Source organism: Dama dama, chromosome X, assembly GCF_033118175.1.
Source record: "Dama dama isolate Ldn47 chromosome X, ASM3311817v1, whole genome shotgun sequence".
Taxonomy (NCBI): domain Eukaryota; kingdom Metazoa; phylum Chordata; class Mammalia; order Artiodactyla; family Cervidae; genus Dama; species Dama dama.
The window spans coordinates 77037833-77058899 of record NC_083714.1 but is presented as its reverse complement, the minus strand read 5'-3'; the positions used below and the strand labels follow the sequence as shown (position 1 = coordinate 77058899).

The following is a 21067-nucleotide window of genomic DNA, read 5'->3' as shown; positions in this document are numbered from 1 at the left end:
GATGAAATACTTTTAATTTTAAGATATAAAAGTTTATTTCTATCTATATATTCTTCTGCCTTAAGGGGGAATGTTATTTAACTGCATGTGTGTTATTGTCTAGCCTGCTGTGCCAGAAAATAGCTTTCTCTGAGTTGGGAAGATCCCTTGGAGAAGGGAAAGGCTACCCACTCCAGTATTCTGGCCTAGAGAATTCCATGGACTGTAGAGTCCATGGGGTTGCAAAGAGTCAGACAGGACTGAGAGACTTTCAGTTTCACTTTCAAAGCAAAAAAAAAAAAAAAAAAAAAAAATAACCTCCAGAAAGAGAAAGTCCAAAGACAATGAATATATACACTGTAAGATTCTGTCACAAAAAGTATTTTCTAGTACAATAATTATGATATAATATGATATAAGAGTAATGTGTAGGGCTTCCCTTTTAGCTCAGTCAGTAAAGAATCTGCCCACAATACAGGAGACCCAAGTTCGATTCCTGGGTCAGGAAGATCCCCTGGAGAAGGAAATGGCAACCCACTCCAGTATTCTTGCCTGGAGAATCCCATGGACAGAGGATCCTGGTGGTCTACAGCCCAGAGGGTTGTAGGGGGGTTGTCTGCAAGCGCCAGACACAACTTAGCAACTAAACCATCACCACCACCAAGAATAATGGTCTGGATAATGATATAAAACAAAAAACAGAAGCAAAACCACACCAAATAAATGCATACTCTCATTCTCATTTATAACCACAGTTCCCTCACGTAAACTGAAAAGGTTTCTAATGTATTTTTACACCCTTTCCTTCCCTATATTGGGAAAAATTTTGTCATTTTATGTGGTATATGGTGTACCACACAACTACTTTAATAAAGTGAGAATCTATTTAAATCAGAAAATTCTGCTCAAATGTGCTCAAACATTAGCTGTTTCTCTTCTTGCACATTCTTTTATTGTGGAGGAACTTAGGGGAGTTTCCAATTCTTCATAATTCCTTGAATCAAATAATTTTGGTGCCCATTCAGCAGGTGATGAAACTGAAGTGTGGGGAAGTTGCTTCTCAGGGTCCCAATCTAAATCAATGGCAAAGATAAATCCAGTTTCTGGGTTTGGTTTCTTGCTATCCTATTGAATTGTGTTGCTTCATGGGAATCTTGACTTAGGAAGAAAAATGTCTTTTTAGAAAAATGTGTTAATCTGTATCCAGGCTGCACTCTGTCAAGATTTACTTGTGGTGGTTGAATCTACCCAAATTTGAAAGTGAAAATGTTAGACTGTCAGTTGTGTCTGACTTTGCAACCTCATGGACTGTAGCCTGCCAGGCTCCTGTGTCCATGGGGTTCTCCAGGCAAGAATACTGGTGTGGGTTGCCATGCCCTCCTTCTCCAGGGGATCTTCCTGACCCAGGGATTGAACCCAGGTCTCCTGCATCACAGGCAGATTCTTAACTGAGTCACCAGAAAAGCTCAAATTTACCTGACTTCAAAATGAGAATGAGGAGGGCAGGGAACCTTATAAATTAATCTTGATTGCCATGGCCACCTTGAAGATCTTCATGCCTATTTACTAAAATTTAGTAACTTATCCATGATTATGTCACAATCAGTGACAAAGAGCATTAAAATTTAGTTCTCTATTTCCTAGTCAACTGCTATGAGCTATTCTCTCATTGATGAAAATTTTAATTTCAAAGCAGGAAAGCAGTGGAGGGGCAAAGTTTTGAGTTGAAGGAATGCCTAAAATGTTTTCCTGTCAAAGTAAGGAATGGGGTAGGAAAATGAGAAAGACATCTGCATATACACGTATTACAGTTACCTTAAGAAAAAATAGAGTTGTGAAATTAAAATGTAAAAGTTGAGCTCTTCAATTTTGCCTTACAAGTAAGGATATCTTGGGATGTAAATTAAATATGTTGTAGGAGATTGTTGAGAGAGATGGTAATTCTTTCAGTACTAGCATTCAGATGAGAAAACTACTTTTCTAATATGTAATGCAGGATGTATCTCTCTGGCTAGACATTTTTGGTCTTCAAAATGGTTTCAGTGGAGATTTTAACTGTAAGCAGAAGATTGCTGGAGAAGGGATAGGCTACTCACTCCAGTATTCTTGGGCTTCCCTTGTGGCTCAGCTGGTAAAGAATCCACCTGCAATTCAGGGGACTTGGGTTTGATCCCTGGGTTGGGAAGATCCCCTGGAGAAGAGAAAGACTACCCACTCCAGTATTCTGGCCTGGAGAATTCCATGGACTATATTGTCCATGGGGTCGCAGAGTCGGGCACAACTGAGCAACTTTCACTCACATAGTAATATTACTGTTGCATTTATATAGCACTTTAAAAAATTGTGGTAATATAACAAAGTATGTCGTAAAGTATATAATCTTAACCATTTTATTTATTTATTTAAGATTTTTTGGTAAAATATGTGTAATATATAATTTATCCTCTATACCATTTTAAATGTACAGTTCAATAATGTTAAGGCTTTCCTGGTGGCTCAGTGGTAAAGAATCCGTCTGCCAATGCAGGAGACTTGGGTTCAGTCCCTGGGTTGAGAAGATCCCCTGGAGAAGGAAATGGCAACCCACCCCAGTATTCTTGCCTTGGAAATCCCATGGACAGAGGAGCCTGGTGGGCTACAGTTTGTGGGGTCACAAAAGAGTCTCACATGACTTAATTACTAACCAACCAACAAGCTATCAGGAATTTTAACTATAATCACATAGTTGTGAAACAGATCTCAACTTCTTAAAATTGTTTTTTTTTTTAATTTTTTTATACTTTTTATTTGGGTACAGTTCATTTACAATGTTGTGTTATTTTCAGGTTTGCAGCAAAGTTAATCTGTTATACATATATCCACTCTTTTTTTTTTTTTTTTAGATTATTTCCCGATATGAACAGAGAAACCTGGTGGGCTATAGTCCATGGGGTCGCAAAGAGTCCGGCATGACTGAGCAACTAACACTTTCACTTTTTCCCATATAGGCCATTACAGAGGTAGGCTTAGGGTTAGGTTTACAGAATACTGAGACGAGATCCCTGTGCTATATAGTAAGTTCTTATTAGTTATCTATAATAGTGTGTATGTGTCAATCCCAAACTTTTTGATCTAGCAAAACTAAAATTCTAAATCACAGCAAGATCCTCTATGACCCACTTCCCAGAATATTGGAAATAAAAGCAAAACTAAACAAATGGGACCTAATGAAACTTAAAAGCTTTTGCACTACAAAGGAAACTATAAGTAAGGTGAAAAGACAGCCCTCAGATTGGGAGAAAATAATAGCAAATGAAGAAACAGACAAAGGACTAATCTCAAAAATATACAAGCAACTCTTGAAGCTCAATTCCAGAAAAATAAATGACCCAATCAAAAAATGGGCCAAAGAACTAAACAGACATTTCTCCAAAGAAGACATACAGATGGCTAACAAACACATGAAAAGATGCTCAACATCACTCATTATCAGAGAAATGCAAATCAAAACCACAATGAGGTACCACTACAAGCCAGTCAGAATGGCTGCTATCCAAAAGTCTACAAACAATAAATGCTGGAGAGGGTGTGGAGAAAAGGGAACCCTCTTACACTGTTGGTGGGAATGCAAACTAGTATAGCCATTATGGAGAACAGTGTGGAGATTTCTTAAAAAACTTGAAATAGAACTGCCATATGACCCAGCAATCCCACTTCTGGGCATACACACTGAGGAAACCAGATCTGAAAGAGACACGTGCACCCCAATGTTCATCGCAGCACTGTTTATAATAGCCAGGACATGGAGGCAACCTAGATGCCCATCAGCAGATGAATGGATAAGGAAGCTGTGGTACATATACACCATGGAATTTTACTCAGCTGTTAAAAAGAAGGCATTTGAACCAGTCCTAATGAGATGGATGAAGCTGGAGCCCCTTATACAGAGTGAAGTAAGCCAGAAAGATAAAGAACATTACAGCATACTAACACATATATATGGAATTTAGAAAGATGGTAACAATAACCCTATATGCAAAACAGAAAAAGAGACACAGAAGTACAGAACAGACTTTTGAACTCTGTGGGAGAAAGTGAGGGTGGGATGTTTCGAAAGAACAGCATGTATATTATCTATGGTGAAACAGATCACCAGGCCAGGTGAGATGCATGAGATAAGTGCTCAGGCCTGGTGCACTGGGAAGACCCAGAGGAATCGGGTGGAGAGGGAGGTGGGAGGGGGGATTGGGATGGGGAATACGTGTAAATCTATGGCTGATTCATATCAATGTATGACAAAACCCACTGAAAAAAATAAATAAATAAATGAAGGAGAAATTGAAAAAAAAAAAAAAAAAAAAACTAAAATTCTATGCCCATTGGACAACTCTCATTTCCCCTGCTTCCCAGACCTTGGAAAACATATTTCTACTTTCTGCTTCCATGAGTATTTAATTCTAGATGTTGTTGTTTAGTCACTAAAGTCATGTCCCTCTCTTTTGTGACCCCATGGACTATGGCCTGCCAGGCTTGTCTGTCCATGAAATTTCCCAGGCAAGAATACTGGGGTGGGTTGTCATTTCCTTCTCTGGGGGATGGGGGGGCGGAAATCCTGACCCAGGGATCAAACCCAAGTCTCCTGCATTGTAGGTGGATTCTTTACCCCTGAGTACCAGGGAAGCCCCAGTTATTCTAAATACCTTGTATATAACTGGAATCATAGCATTTGTTTTGTGTCTTCCTTATTTCACTTAGCATAATGTCCTCAAGTTTCATCCATGTTATTGCACGTGTGATAATTTCATTCTTTTAAGTCATATAGAACTTTTAGCCTTTCAAACTGGTATTCATATATATTGATGAATTTTCTGCACACAACAATAAGATGAAGACAATGCTATTGTTTTTTGTACACATTTTGCCCATTTTTGGAGTAATTTTACATATAAGCAATCCAGCAGCTTTACTTAATATATGACCTAAAATAGATGTGTGAGAAGATAGAGAACTACATATATTTAGAAGTTAATGAAAAAAAAAAAAAAAAGAAGTTAACAAATTATCTGCTTTTGACCAGAAATGTAACATGGTTCTAGTGATCAGACTCATGGATTATTTAGTTTACATCTCCAACTGTCAAATGAAATAACACATTTAGAATAGTCATGTAATTTACCGGGGGCCACACAGCTCAATAATGTCAAAACAAGTATATTAGTTTTCTGTTGTGCAAGCAGTTGCCTCAAATTTAGCAACTTAAAACAACACCCATGTGTTAACTCACAGTTCTGTTTGTCAGGAGTCTGGAGAAGCTTGACAGTATTCATAGTCTTACAAGGCTGAAATTGAGGTGCTGTTCAGGGTGGGCTCTTATCTGGAAGTTCTGGGGTAGAATCTGCTCATGAGCTCATTGACCTTGTTGACAGGATCTAGTTCATTTCAATTGTAAAACTTGTATACCTGTTTCCTAGCTGGGCGTCAGTCCACGGTTGCCCTTGCCTTCTGGAAGCTACCCACATTGTTTGACACAGCCCTCTCCATTTTCAAACCAGTAATGGTGTGTTCTGTGATTTTCTTTGTTTTTAAAGGGTTCACGCAATTAGATTGGGTCCACATAGATAATCTTGAAAGTGAAAGTGAAGTCGCTCAGTCATGTCCGACTCTTTGGGACTCCATGAACTGTAACCTGCCAGGATCCTCCATCCATGGGATTTTCCAGGCAAGAGTACTGGAGTGGGGTGCCATTGCCTTCCCCAGGGGATCCTCCTGACCCAGGCATCAAACCCAGGCCTCCTGCATTGTAGGCAGACGTTTTACCATCTGAGCCACAATCTTCTTTCCCATTAATTCAGAGTCATCTGATTAGTTATTTTAATCACATCTGGAAAATCCCCTTTGCCATATAATATAATGTAATATCTCATTACTTTCATAGTTTTAGCAATTAGGCCTGGAAATCTTGGGATGAAGGAGAATTTTGGAATTCTGCCTACCAAACTCAGGTTTAAGTCTTAGTGCTTTCCACTGCACCACACTGAATATCTAAGGTTGTTTAAAGTAGTTTTATTTTAATATGGGTTGCTAATATTTATACATGTTGAGCAAAATTTTAAGATTTTAAATCAGCTAGAAAGTTGGCTTCTGTATTTATCATTTGAATGTATGCTTCTGGGTGCTTTTCCTAATCACAGATTCATGTTAATAGTGATCAGCTTCCTAAAAATTTTATTCCTAATCTCTTCAGAATTGTGATGTTGACAACATATTTGTGAATTTTCTGACTAACAAACATGAAATGTTAATTCTTGAAATCATCATGGGATTATGCACATACTAATAGTTACCAATGTGATTTCTGTTGCTAGACGTGAAAAATATTATTTTGGCTAGTTGTAACACACATACTTAATGCTGGCACTAAAGTTCCCATTGTGATCATCATTAAAGATAGCCTGTATGATGACACAAAGTAAAAGACAGTAGTCTTTCAGAAACACAGCAGTATTTGCAGCAGATTATAATGAAATCTTCCCAAGACAGTGGAGCTTAATAAAATTTGTCCCCAGGAATCCTAATACTTTGAAGATATTTCCCAATGGAAGGGTTCTACGATCAAGTACTATGCTTAGCAGATAGTGAATCTACTCATCCAGCTAGCTGGAGTAAAACATTCATTTCAGAAAAAAAAGAATGGGATTAATAAACCCCAGTGTTCTTAACCTTCAAAAAAAATAAGTACTTCAATAAAAAGGAAGAAAGGTATATTGGGGCAGATTGCCAGACTACAGCATTTAGAATTTATTTTGTATGCAGTCAGTAAGTATTGAAGAGCAAAAGATGAATGGTGAAAGGGATGTTTCACCAAAATTCAGAGTACAGTTTATGTACAATAGATTGGAGCAATGAGAACCTGTTGAACATAACCTGGGCATGCAGTGATAAGGGCCTGAAGTACGGTGTTGAAAACAGGAGTGGATAGAGATGGAAATTTGCAACACATATTACAATGGAATAAAAATATAGGAGACTGAAAATGAAGGGAGAGGTGGAGGGAGAATCAAAATTACCCTCAACTTTATAGTTTTAGCAACCAAAAGCCTGCTTATGTTACTGATAAAACAAGGGAGTGGGATTTGAGGAGGCAAATTCTGAATTTGTGTTGTCAGTGGAATGTATTCAAATGTGAATATTAACTTACCATTCTCTTCATCAAACTTTTGAACAGTGACACATTCTTTGAATTCAAGAAAGCCTATATTAAATTGTGTTAGGAAGTGTACTAATTTCATTTTTTTTATACAAAACTCTCCAGTTTTCCCAGCACCACTTATTGAAGAGACTGTCTTTTCTCCATTTTTTATTTTTGCTTCCTTTGTGAAAGACAAAGTGTCCATAGGTGTGTGGGTTTATCTCTGGGCTTTCTCTCTTATTCCATTGGTCTATATTTCTGTTTTGGTGCTGGAGAAGACTTCTGAAAGTCCCTTTGACAGCAAGGAAGTCAAACCAGTCAATCTTAAGGGAGATCAACCTTGAATTCACTGGAAGGACTGATGCTGAAGCTGAGCTCCAATATTTTGGTCATCTGATGCAAACAGATGACTCATTGGAAAAGCCCCTGATACTGAAAAAGATTGAGGGCAGGAGAAGAGGGTGTCAGAGGTTGAGGTGTCTGGATGGCATCATCGATGCAATGAAAATGAACTTGGACAAACTGTGGGAGGTGGTGAGGGACAAGGAGACTTGCGTGCTGCAGTCCATGGGGTTGCAAAGAGTCAGACATGACTGGGCGACTGAACACCACCACCACCATACTGTCTCATGACTGTAGCTTTGTAGTATAGCCTGAAGTCAGGAAGAATGATTCCTTCAGCTCCATTCTTCTTTCTCAAGATTGCTTTGGCTATTCAGGGTATTTTGTGTTTCCATATGAACTGTGTTTTTTGTTGTTGTTGTTGTTGTTGTTCTAGTTCTGTGAGAAATGCCATTGGTAATTTGATAAGAATTGCACTGAATCTGTAGATTGGTTTGGGTAATATAGTCATTTTCACAATGTTGATTTTTCCAATTCAAGAACATGGTATATCTCTCCATCTGTTTATGTCTTCTTTGATTTCTTACATCACTGTCTTATAGTTTTATATACACAGCTCTTTTGTTTCCTTAGGTAGATTGATTCCTGGGTATTTTATTCTTTTTGTTGCAAAGGTGAATGGGATTGGTTCCTTAATTTCTCTTTCTGATTTTTCATTTTTAGTGTATAGGAATGCAAGTGATTTCTGTGTATTGATTTTGTATCCTGCAACTTTACTATATTCACTGATTAGCTCTATTATTTTTTGTTAGTATCTTTATGGCTTTCTATGTATAGTATCATATCATCTGCAAACTGCTCCATGTAAAAGAATGAAATTAGAACACTTCCTAACACCGTACACAAAGATAAACTCAAAATGGATTAAAAACCTAAATGTAAGGCCAGAGACTATAACAGTCTTAGAGGAAAACATAGGCATATCATTCTTTGACATAAATCACAGCAAGATCTTCTATGACCCACCTCCTAAAGTAATGGAAATAAAAACAAAAATAAATAAATGGGACCTAACTAAACTTAAAAGTGTTTGAAGAGCAAAGGAAACCAAAAGTAAGATGAAAAGACAACACTCAGAATAGGAGAAAATTAACTGCAAGTGAAGCAACTGACAAAGGATTGATCTCCAAAATATATAAACAGCTCATGGAGCTCAATATTAGAAAAACAAATAACCCAGTCAAAACATGGACAGAAGACCTAAACAGATATTTCTCCAAAGAAGACATACAGATGGCTAATAAACACATGAAGAAATATTCAGCATTGTTCATTATTAGAGAAATGCAGATCAAAACTAGAATGAGGTATCACCTCACACTGATCAGAATGGCCATCATCAGAAAATCTACAAACAATAAATGCTGGAGAGGATGTGGAGAAAAAGAAACCCTCTTGCACTGTGATGGTAATGTAAATTGATACAGCCACTGTGGAGAATAGTATGGAGATTTCTTTAAAAAGTAGGACTAAACTTTGCATATGACCCAGCGATCTCACTACTGGGCATATACTCCGAGGAAACCATAATTGAAAAAGACACATGTACACATGTACCCCAGTGTTCATTGCAGCACTGTTTACAATAGCTTCTTTATATGGAAGCAACCTAGATGTCCATTGACAGATGAGTGGATAAAGGAGTTGTGGTACATATATACAATAGAATATTTCTCAGCCATCAAAAAGAATGAATTCAAGTCAGTTCTAGTGAGGTGGATGAACCGAGAGCCTTTTCTAGAGTGAAATGTCAGAAAATGAAAAAAACAAATATTGTATATTAATGAATACATATGGAATCTAGAAAAATGGTACTGATGAACTATTTGTAGGGCAGGAATAGAGACGCAGACACAGAGAACAGACTTGTGGACACAGCGACAGAAGGAGAGGGTGGGATGAACAGAGAGATAGCATAGAAACATACATTACCATTTGTAAAATAGATAGCCAGTGGGAATTTGCTGTATGACGCAGGAAGCTCAATGGGTGCTCTGTGACAATCTAGAGAGGTGGGATGGTGTGGGGCATAGCAGGGAGGTTCTAGAGGGATGGAGACACACGTATATCTATGGCTGATTCACGTTGATACATGGCAGAAATCAACACATCATTGTAAAGCAATTGTTCTCCAATTAAAAATAAATTAAAAAACAAAATTCTGTCTGACTGTGAAAAGATACACTTTAGAAGGGGGGATATTTAATTTGGTTTACTCTAAAATTTACTAAGATTCAATGATACTATCAGTGTTACCAATGTTCTTTTAATCAGAAAGGAAAGAGCCTGCTAAGAATTCATCATATACCAAATTTCTGTTCTACAGTCTTTGTTATTTACACTAAGACATTTATTAGAATTCAGTCAGTTTATGACAAAAAGTAAATGTGTTTAAAGGTGTTAACAACCAGGCCTAGAGCACATTTAATTTAAATAGGAAGCAGAGTCAAGCAAATTAAGTATAAAAATAGCTTCACTTTTATACTATCAAGTGAGTAGTCAACCCCAAAATTGTCTATCACATCAGATTTCTATTTTTATTGAAGGAAAAGTAGAAATTCAGCATTAGCAAAGGAATTAAACATCACTATTTAAAATGATTGGTTCGGGAAGATCCCCTGGACAGAAAATGGCAACACACTTCAGTATTCTTGCCTGGAAAATTCCATGGAGAGAGGAGCCTGGTGGACTGTAGTCCTTGGGGTCACAAAGAGTCAGACATGACTGAGCATACACACAATCATAAGATTAAGGCTAAATATGAATTATTCTACATGATCCTTGATATAATATGTGACCCTAACAAGGGTTATTTTCCCTCGTCCCATGAACACCCTTATGTTAAAGAAAATTTCCTTAACTTTCCTAACTCTAATGGAATGATGGTATTGATGCTTTTAATATATTCAAATTTAAGCTTTGGATATGCTTATAAGAACTGAAAAAGGGAGTAAATGGTAATGGAACGTACATGATCTTGACTCTGGTGTGTTTTTTTTTGTTGTTGTTGTTCCTTGTGTTGAAATTTTCTGGAAACTTGATGAGCCACAGTTTATTTATTTTATTTATTTATTTTTTCATTTATTTTTATTAGTTGGAGGCTAATTGCTTTACAATATTGTAGTGGTTTTTGCCATACATTGACATGAATCAGCCATGGAGTTACATGTGTTCCCCATCCTGAAGCCCCCTCCCACCTCCCTCCCCATCCCATCCCTCTGGGTCATCCCAGTGCACCAGCCCTGAGCACTTGTCTCATGCATGCAACCTGGACTGGTGATCTGTTTCACACTTGATAATATACATGTTTCGATGCTGTTCTCTCAGATCATCCCACCCTCGCCTTCTCTCATAGAGTCCAAAAGTCTGTTCTACACATCTGTGTCTCTTTTTCTGTCTTGGATATAGGTTTATCGTTACCATCTTTAAATCCCCATAAACCAAGAGCTGATTGGCGCCCAGTTTAACATAAGCAACATTTTATGAGAGTTACCATAGTGACAAGGTTCCAGTTATCAACTTGAACAATTTCATATATGATTAATATTAACCACCCATTTTCATGTATAACTTTTTCCCTGGTGCTGGATTGGTTGCTACTGCCTTTGATCTGGTTGAGAATACAATCCAGTGCAATAGTTAGACAAGTGATCAGTTTGCCAACACTGAAAGAAGATGGATTTAGGTTGCTGTGAGGTCAGAGTTTGTTTCTCCTCATAAACACTGAAAGGTCAGGTAGAGTTTAACTACTGTTGGCATCCTTGAAATGTTGTAATAAATGTCAGACCTTAGAGATTACTATGATGCAACTAAAAGTCTTATTGTTCTGAAAGAAAGATTCTTATTTAATTTAATAAGCATATTGAAAAAAGTAGCACTTTACAGTCAGGTAAACAACACCTTCAAAGCTAATGTCATCCTCGGCTATCTTGGCTTCTAATGTAGTTGAAAAAAAAATGACACATTTAGGACTATACAGCGGCGTTTTAATTATCAGCGATGACTCTGAAAAGTGAATCCCAGGTCATGGCTGACAACTCTCACTTTGGGAATCCAATTGCAGCAATCTTTACAAGTCGCTGCTAATACCACACTTAACTGCCACTATAACTTCATCAATTTTCTCAGTTTGCCCCAAAATGTTATGAGTGTTTCTTTAAAGAGTAGTAAGCCAAACTTTCATTGAAGAGGATAATATGATCTTGTGATTCCTTGCTAAATATTGTGCTAACCGTATGGTTTATATTAAATATATCAAAGGCTCATAAAATCACTAATAATTCATTAACAAGATTTTTTCTTTGAAATAAAATTACCTTTCTCAATTCTTAGTCCTTGATACATATACAAATAGCTGATCATACAAAATGAAAATAGCTCCAAGTGAAATTTCATAATCTTAATGAGCAAAGTATCAGTTACGTTACTACAACTTGGAATGGATATCTTACAGACTGTGTCGTATCTTGTTGACACCAGAAGACCGACTGAATTTCTTTCTTAGGGACCTGTCAACTCTACAGAGTTTGTAAACTCTGATGGTAATCCACTTTAACTGCAGAAAAATGAAATACTATTGATACATATTTCAATTTGGTTTATTCTTTAATCTCAGGAAGCTTTGTTACTATTTCATTTCTCCTGAAGAAGTTTACAGAATGAATGGTAAAATATATAACAGGATAAATTGTGTTACAGAATGACCTGGACCCAGAGAAAATCATGATTCTTTGGTATAATTTCCCTCCAAACCACCTATAAATGTTGACTTTATAAAAATGATGCTTTCAAAGATTTAGCTGAGCTGTTTAATAGGAATTTTGTTATTTGGGGGATTGTTGGCCAAGGTCCATAAACTTTTGTTAATAGTGTTCTTGGGTGATATATCCACTGAGTCATTTGGGTGGAAACTTTAAAAAGGGCCTGTTTTATTTTACAGAGTACAAATAACCTTGTAATTAAACTGAAAACAAATAATTGCCAACAGGCAATTATCATTCAGTTAAAGAGTAATTACATGGTTATTTGTGCCCTGTAAAATAAATCATTACAGAAATTAGTAATGCAATTAATATTTTAGCAGAAACAGGGTGCTGCAATGATGCACCTTTCAACCTATGCTGATTAAATTGTCATCCAAATAACAATTTTCTAGTTAAATCACCACATGTTTATTTTTTCTTGATTAATATGTAAACATCTGTCTGATGTTAATAAAGCTCTTAAAGATAAGTATGGCAAGATCATCTATCAAGAATAATCTTTTCCAACTTTCTACAGTGTCTTCCATAGTCTTTACTCATGTTGTCAGGCTTGTGTTCTTTGAAAAGTAGTGCAGGAACTTTAGTGCTAGGGATCTCTTACTACTGTGGATTATTTGGTCTAAAAGTAGGAATAAATCTATCTTTTGGAATGCTATTGATTACAAAGCATCTTCACAATCTTGATTCTAATTAATTTACTCTAGGGGCACAAGTCTTCTTTCCACTAGTATAATCAAAGGAAACTGAATATGATTTTGCTTACTGATAAGTTTAAATAAGTTTGGAAGTATTCATCACATAATCATACTAAAGAATTAATCATAAATTTTAAGTAGCAGGTCAAATACACAACTCTATCACTACACCTTAAGCTCTTCAAAAGCAGAAGAAACTATATTCTAGTTTCTCACAATATATCACTGAACAAATAGACCAAACCCATTGCCATTGTCAAGCTTACATTTTAACCTCTGTAACCCTGATTCCTAGTTTCAATGCCAGACACAAACTGAATGGGCACTTAGTGCATGTTTGTTTATTGGATGTTTGAATAAGCTATGCTGTCATTGCAACATCAAATCATGAGATTGACCAAGAAATTTGGAAAATAACTGTTTAAATCTCATAGCTTCCAAAATATACTGTCAACAATTGGCTCACGGACATAGAGGGAGCATCAGAAAGAGAGCATAAAGAGAGCATAAAGCTCAGTGATTGTAAGCATAAAGACAGCACTGAAACTTTTATGCTGGGTGAGTACAAAGAGTTATCAGGTGGGCTTTAATCAAGTTAGTAGGCTTGAATTCTGATAAATAGAAAGACATAGAGAAGCACTTAGAAAGTATAGACTTCTCTGTAGTTTATTGCATAATTAGGCAAACAATTTTGAAAATTTCCTTCCAACACAGTAAAAGGTGGTGTGAGACTCCATAGCCAGATCTGATGTTGTCTCCCCTGTGACTATTAAAATAAAACTCAAACATTATAAAGGATTTCCCTGAAAGACAGTAAATATTATAACAGAAGAAGATGACTGACTATATAGGAGTAGAGTGTCCTTAAAATGATGAACCTATTTGCAAAAGCAGATATACAGACACAGATGTAGAGAATAAATGCATGGATACCAAGGGAGGAAAGGTGGGGAGGGGATGAACTGGGAGATTGGGATTGACATATATACTCTACTATGTATAAAACAGGTGACTAATGAGAACCTACTTAATAGCACAGGAAACTTTACTCAGTACTCTGTGGTGATCTAAATGGGAAGGAAATCCAAAAAAGAGGGAATATGTAGAGATGTGTATATGTAGAGATGATTCACTTTGCTGTTCGGTAGAAACTAACAAAAATATATTCCAATAGAAAAAAAAAAAAGAAAATACAGATTTGAAGATTACTCAACAAAATAACATGCCTTCTTCTAATGACTGGATATAACCTGACTAATATTGTTTAGTGATCTTGGAATCCTTTAGGACATTTAAAGTAAATAGGATATCTTTCTTCTCAGTATTAGGAAGAGTTAGGAAGCCATAAACAGGGCAAGGGCAAACAGAATAACAACACTGCATTAAATACAATAAATTATGGCCCAAACTTGAGTAGAAAGAAGGAGAAGAGATTCAGTTTATAAAATTGAAACATTAAATGAGAATAATGAATATTTCATACTAGATTGATATATGATATTGATGTATAATAAAAAGAAATAGCATCAGCATGGTAAATGAAAAATGAACTGGGTAATAGTACCTCCGTGTAAGGTCAAGGTTGTTAAAAGTTGTCTTCATTTAAAAGCAGAGTTTGTCTCACATTGATGGAGCACTTTATTACTGCAAAGTTGATAGAGTGAGATTTAACTTAAATTTCTTTGTGAACAAAAGTAATTTTTGGAAATGTTCTCTGTCCGAACCTTATAAATTTTTGTGGCTTGGGTTATTTAATGTAGTATTTTACAGTATTTTATGAAAATCCCTATTATTTAGCTTTGTAAACTACATTTCTACTAAGAAACAACAGCAATATTTTAGACAGCATTAAAAATGTTGAAAATATTTGAAATATATTGTATGACTTGAGAATGACTTGGTCCTAATGTTCAATGACTTATAAGTCTCCTTATTGTAGTGACAGCTTCCAAATAATGTATTCCATACACTGACTGTGTTAGAGTACAAGATGGAAGCCTGATACTGACTTTCTATTTCCTTATTTTATGGATTAGCATTTATAATTGCAAGTCCTGAACCACTCACACCAGGGTAAAGAATGCAAATAGAATAAGTTAGGTTAGTGTTTTAAGTTTAGCATCACCTCACTTAAAAATACCAAGCAATCTGTGAGAAAATACACTCTAGATTACAAATGTGACAGGTTTCCATAGTAAAGTCACTCCAAGTGAGTACACTGCTAGTTATATAGCTTGGCTTAAATACTAGGTAGGAAAAAACCTACTGAGGGTAGGGGATCTTTGTTCCTTGTGGGCTCCTAGAAGCTGTGGAAATGTTAATAAACATCAGGTCTTATTCTACATTTCAGCTTTCTACCCCTCACCTCTGGCATGCTGAGCAGAGAGTTAATCACTTCACATTCTGTACCATCTTAATTCCGTGAGTCCCTATCTCAGTTGCATGTATAAATACTAGGGATCAAGTATAGCTTTAAGAGCAGAAGGTGACTTTGGGTTTCTCACAACAGGTAAGCTGCATTGCAAAGTGCTGGCTTACAAATAGAATCTAAGCTAGAAATTGATCTCTTATGGTTTTAAAGCTTGCCATAACTATATTGTAAAGAATCTGCCTGTCAGTGCAGGAGACACAAGAAATGTGGGTTTGATCCCTGGGTCGAGAAGGTTCCCTGGCATTGGAAATGGCAACCTACTCCAGTATTCTTGCCTGGGAAATCCCATGGGCAGAGGAGCCTGGTGGGCTACAGTCCATGAGGTTGCAGAGAATCTTGACAGTCTTGAAACAACTGAGCACACATACATATGTTGGGAAGCTTAGTAGAAAGAAAAGTATTGGTCTTTCAGTAATAAATGAAAATAGTCTTTAATATAAAATTCTATCATTCTTGACAATTAAACAAGGTTTAGGTGGATGTAGCAAGTGGTGGTATTTCCAAAGAGTGTATTTTAACCTGATCTTTGTCTTTTTCTCCAACAGTTCAAGGCCCGGCAGGCCTCCTAAGCGTTCTTTGGGAGTGTTGCAAGACAGTGCTCGCCTTCTGCCCCATTCAGTCCCAGGACTCTTGTCACCAGGACTTATCACTCCGACAGGTAATAAAATCCATCCAATGATCAGCCTTGTCTCTTCATACTGCCCAACATTTGAAATAAACTAATATTGATCTAACTGCCTTGTCCTTCAGAGCTTTTCAAGCTCTATTAGAGGTTACATTATTGAATTTTTGAATATTCATGAAAACAGTTTTGTTACTCCAATGACTCAAATCAAATGGACATGACTTAAAAATTAACTCTCACTTCCTTGTAGGAAATCTCTTTCACGGCCTTATTGTGTGTATGTATGTGTGTTTTTGTATGTTGAGGGCAGAGATTGGGGGAGGGTGTCACTGGCCAAACTAGTATTTTCTCAAAGCCTCTGATGGGATGTACTGTACTTGCTTATTGATATGTCTCAATGATATTTTTTTTGCTTTTAAAAGTTCTGGGCATATGTGTATCTTTTCTATGTTAATATTCTAGGATAAAATGTAGAAATAATATGTATCATCCCTGGTAACACATTATGATTAGACAAGAAGAAAGTGCAAATAGTCATTGTCTTAAATAATGATTCACCGCTTTTCATCAAACACTGTGATAAACACTACTCCCCTAAAAATACCAATCTCATAAATTAGCACTGAACATTTTTTGTTTTCTAAAAAAAGAAAAGCACACAAAACACTTAAACTTGCTTGCTATTTCTCTAACTGAAGCTTTGAAAATCATTAAAGCTAATATATGGTAGAAAATGTATTTAATGATAGTATTATCTTTATATCTTCAATGATACAAAAAATTAAAAAACAAACACCTACTGTGTTTTGGGTATTAGGTCCTAGGTAATGCAAAATTAAATGAATAGCAGTCCTTGTCACATAAGTTCATGTAAACTAATAATTTCATTGAAGTATGATAGAGACTACAATACAAGTATATATAAAGTGCTATTATATCACAGAATGGTAGTGACTAAACAATTTGTTAAGTTGGGTAATGCTCACAGAGATTTGAGCTATGACTTACAGGCTGAATGTTTCATAGATGGATAATAGAAGGGAAAACATCCTCTGAATGTAGAATGTAGATGTACAATGACGAGAAAAAGCCTAGTATCCTAGGGGCAATAGCAATTAAGTGGCAGAGACCATAGGAGAGATTTAAAATGGGAGACTTACAGACAATACAGTTAAAGTGGGAAAAAAAAAAGTTTGTGAAGCTATCATGTTCAGCAGTTTAGGATTTTCCCTGGGCCAGTGGTTTTCCAAAGTGTCTTTCAAGCACTTTCCTTACTGGCTTACACGGAATTGCAGAAGTACTTCTAAGTTTCCCAATTCTGTCTCAGAATTTTACATGTTCTATTTCATATAGGATTTTGTTCAAATTAAAAAACAACAACAACAACAACAACTCTTATATGTAGAAGGACCACTGATACGTAAATGAGTAAATGCTCTAAAAACAATTGCTGTTGAGGGAAAGTAGCAATGAAGGGAGAAATACCGAGGACCTGAACTAAGGAAAATTCAATACAGTAAAAAAGAGATTCAGAGCTGCTTCATAATTAGAATTATTAACACTTGATACTTGATGAAAATAGAGAGTGAGAAGATAAAGTCTAGGATGATTCATGTTATAAGTTGGATGATAATGTCATTAGCTAAGATAGAGAATTTAGGAAGAGACTTAGGCTTTGGGGATTAGATAATAATTTTTTAGACTTTAAATATTTGTAAACAAATTCTGATACAAGAAGAAAGCAGCCCTTCACATATAAATGAATATAGAGGGGATAACATATTATCCCCTGAAATATATTATCATGGATGCTTAATAAATCTATTTCTTGATTTAAAACACATTCAGTTCAGTTTAGTTCAGTCGATCATTTGTGTCTGACTCTTTGCGACCCCATGGACTGCAGCATGTCAGGCTTCCCTGTCCATCACCAACTCCGACTCATGTCCATTGAGTCGGTGATGCCACCCAACCATCTCATCCTCTGTTGTCCCCTTCTCCTTCAGCCTTCAATCTTGCCCAGCATCAGGGTCTTTTCCAATGAGTCAATTCTTCCATGAGGTGGCCAAAGTATTGGAGTTTCAGCTTCAGCATCATTCCTTCCAATGAATATTCAGGACTGATTTCCTTTAGGATTGATTGGTTTGATCTCCTTGCAGTCCAAGGAACTCTCAAGAGTCTTCTCCAACACCACAGTTTAAAATAATCAATTCTTCAGTGCTCAGCTTTCTTTATAGTCCAACTTTCACATCCATACATGACTATTGGAAAAACCATAACTTTGACTAATGGACCTTTGTTGGTAAAGTAATGTCTCTGATTTTTTTTTTTTTCATTTATTTTTATTAGTTGGAGACTAGTTACTTTACAATATTGTAGTGGTTTTTGTCATACATTGACATGAATCAGCCATGGATTTACATGTATTCCCTATCCCAATCCCCCCTCCCACCTCTCTCTCTACCCGATCCCTCTGGGTCTTCCCAGTGCACCAGGCCTGAGCACTTGTCTCATGCATCCAACCTGGGCTGGTGATTTGTTTCACCATAGATAATATACATGTTTTGATGCTGTTCTCCCGAAACATCCCACCCTCGCCTTCTGATTTTTAAAGCACATTGACAGAGCCTAAAATCAGTTCAGTTCAGTTGTGTCTGACTCTTTGCAACCCCATGAATTGCAGCACACCAGGCCTCCCTGTCTATCACCAACTCCCGGAGTCTACCCAAACCCGTGTCCATTGAGTTGGTGAAGCCATCCAGCCATCTCATCCTCTGTTGTTCCCTTCTCCTCCTGCCCCCAATCCTTCCCAGCATTAGGGTCTTTTCCAATGAGTCAACTCTTCGCATGAGGTGGCCAAAGTATTGGAGTTTCAGCTTCAGCATCAGTCCTTCCAATGAACACCCAGGACTGATCTCCTTAAGGATGGATTGGTTGGATCTTCTTGCAGTCCAAGGGACTCTCAAGAGCCTTCTCCAACACCACAGTTCAAAAGCATCAATTCTTTGGCACTCAGCTTTCTTTGTAGTCCAACTTTCACATCCATACATGACTACTGGAAAAACCATAGCCTTGACTAGTACCATATAAGTAATCAGATCTATGTCCTGATCAAAGATGTGTCCTGTGTAGATGAAAGAAGACAAAGGATTTTATAATTGCCTTGAAAGTAATGTACTCAAGTAAACTTTGGTACCTTATTTGTTGAGAAAAACCTGTAATATATATTAAGTTTCTATTATGCACCATACATGGGTGCTTTATATGTACTTCAGTTAATCTTCATAGTAGGTTTATGAGTACTGTCTTCATTTTTCAAGTAAATAATGCATGGCTCAGTGTATTTACATTAATTGCTTAAGATTTCAAAGCAATTGAGTGACAAAACTGGGTTTCAAACTCAGGTCTTTTAAAGTCCAGGGCCAATACTTTTCTCTCCTCATCATGATGTCTTATAGTGCATGTTAAAATCCAGTTTGAGGTATTAATCTGCTCCTAATTTACTTGGCATGTATGCTTCAACTCCTCCAAGATAATGGAGGCTCCTTCCTTGGGTTAAAACCTTGCCTTCCTTCCTACAACTTGAATTTACCACAGTGAGAAACTTGGGGGGGGGGAAGACTCCTCAATTCAAAACCCTTTGCTTGTACCTAGAAAGAGATGATAGATAGAGATAGATAAAGGATTAAGTAGGAAAAGGCATGAATACTTCTGTCTAAATGGCAGACAGTAGAAAATCATTAAATAGGGGGCGGAAGAGGAGTCTGCACAACTTTGTAGTAATTTATTTTCTCAGAATACATTAGTTTATTTTACATGCTTAAGGATATCCTATTCAACTATAGACATATAAGAAAAAAAAAAAAGCTCTATGAACCAAGTAGAGATAATTCTGGGATTATACATTATTTTGCATTAGACACACCATTTCACCCCTCCATTAGCAAAGATAATTGTGATAAAATCAATTCTCAATTTAGCTATCAGCAAATATCATATTTGATATTATACTTACTATTCATTGCAAGCTTAATTTTCACTAATTTATTTAAATATACTTTTGAAGAATTCAGTTGATATTAATATGGTGTGTTATGGGTTGAGAATTATCTTTTTTTCTCAAATGATTATTAAAATGATTTCCAATAAAGTTTCAGGTCCTTAAGTCTCAATATTTTTTGTAAAGAAAGAGATAATATTTTACAGCTGTGTATAATTTTACATATAACTGACTAATTATTGGTGAGTGTGCTGCTACCTTCTGTTTCAATGTTATATGTTTGGAGAGCCTATTTTGAACCCTGCTGAATTTGCCTAAGTAAATGAAACTTGTTTTCCTTTTGTTTATATTGTTTATTTGCATTTTTAAGTTGAAAATGGGGTCTAAGGGTAACAAAATGCAGTGATCACAATGTTTCTTTTAAATATAGTGATGCTTTTCGTATATTATTTTGCTTTTAAATTGTTCCCTCCCAACAGTTGCAAGCAAAAACATGCAAGTGAATAGGTTCACAAATGGTTAAGTCATCATGCTTAGATTTAAGAAGAGTTCTCTATTCATATAGCTTGACATGTAAATTCTTAAGAATGCAGAATAATATTGAATAATGTCAGGTATGCCATGTTGCTTTTATCTGCTTAGCATATGGGTAATTTTTTAAATTTCTATTTTATATGACTTTATTCCTTTTTAATTTATTTTCTTTTAATTTCAAATGTGTTTATTTTCCTCTTGGTCATATTTCCCCTATATAATAGAAACCAGTTCATTCAATCCCACTAATTAAAATTTTAAGATAATTCAGAGTCGCTATGCTAAAGTCTCTGATATTAATAAATGTATCTTATTTAGCCAATTAAAAGTATAAATAAAAATGTGTGTGTATATATTGGTATTGAGTTACTAAAATACTTGGCTTTCTGGGTGGCTCTAGTGATAAAGGATCTGATCCACCTGCCAATGCAGGAGACGTAAGAAATGCAGGCTCTATCCTTGGGTCAGGA

The 21067-nt window shown here is 36.2% G+C and overlaps 1 protein-coding gene across 1 annotated transcript in view; it reads left to right on the top strand.

Annotated features, from left to right (window-relative positions):
• The window catches only part of DACH2 (dachshund family transcription factor 2), a 933902-nt gene that overhangs the window by 278812 nt on the left and 634023 nt on the right, over positions 1-21067 (top strand). The window contains exon 3 of the mRNA XM_061137595.1: positions 15984-16096. Within this exon, the coding sequence (XP_060993578.1) occupies positions 15984-16096 (113 nt within the window). The remainder of the gene's footprint in view (positions 1-15983; positions 16097-21067) is intronic.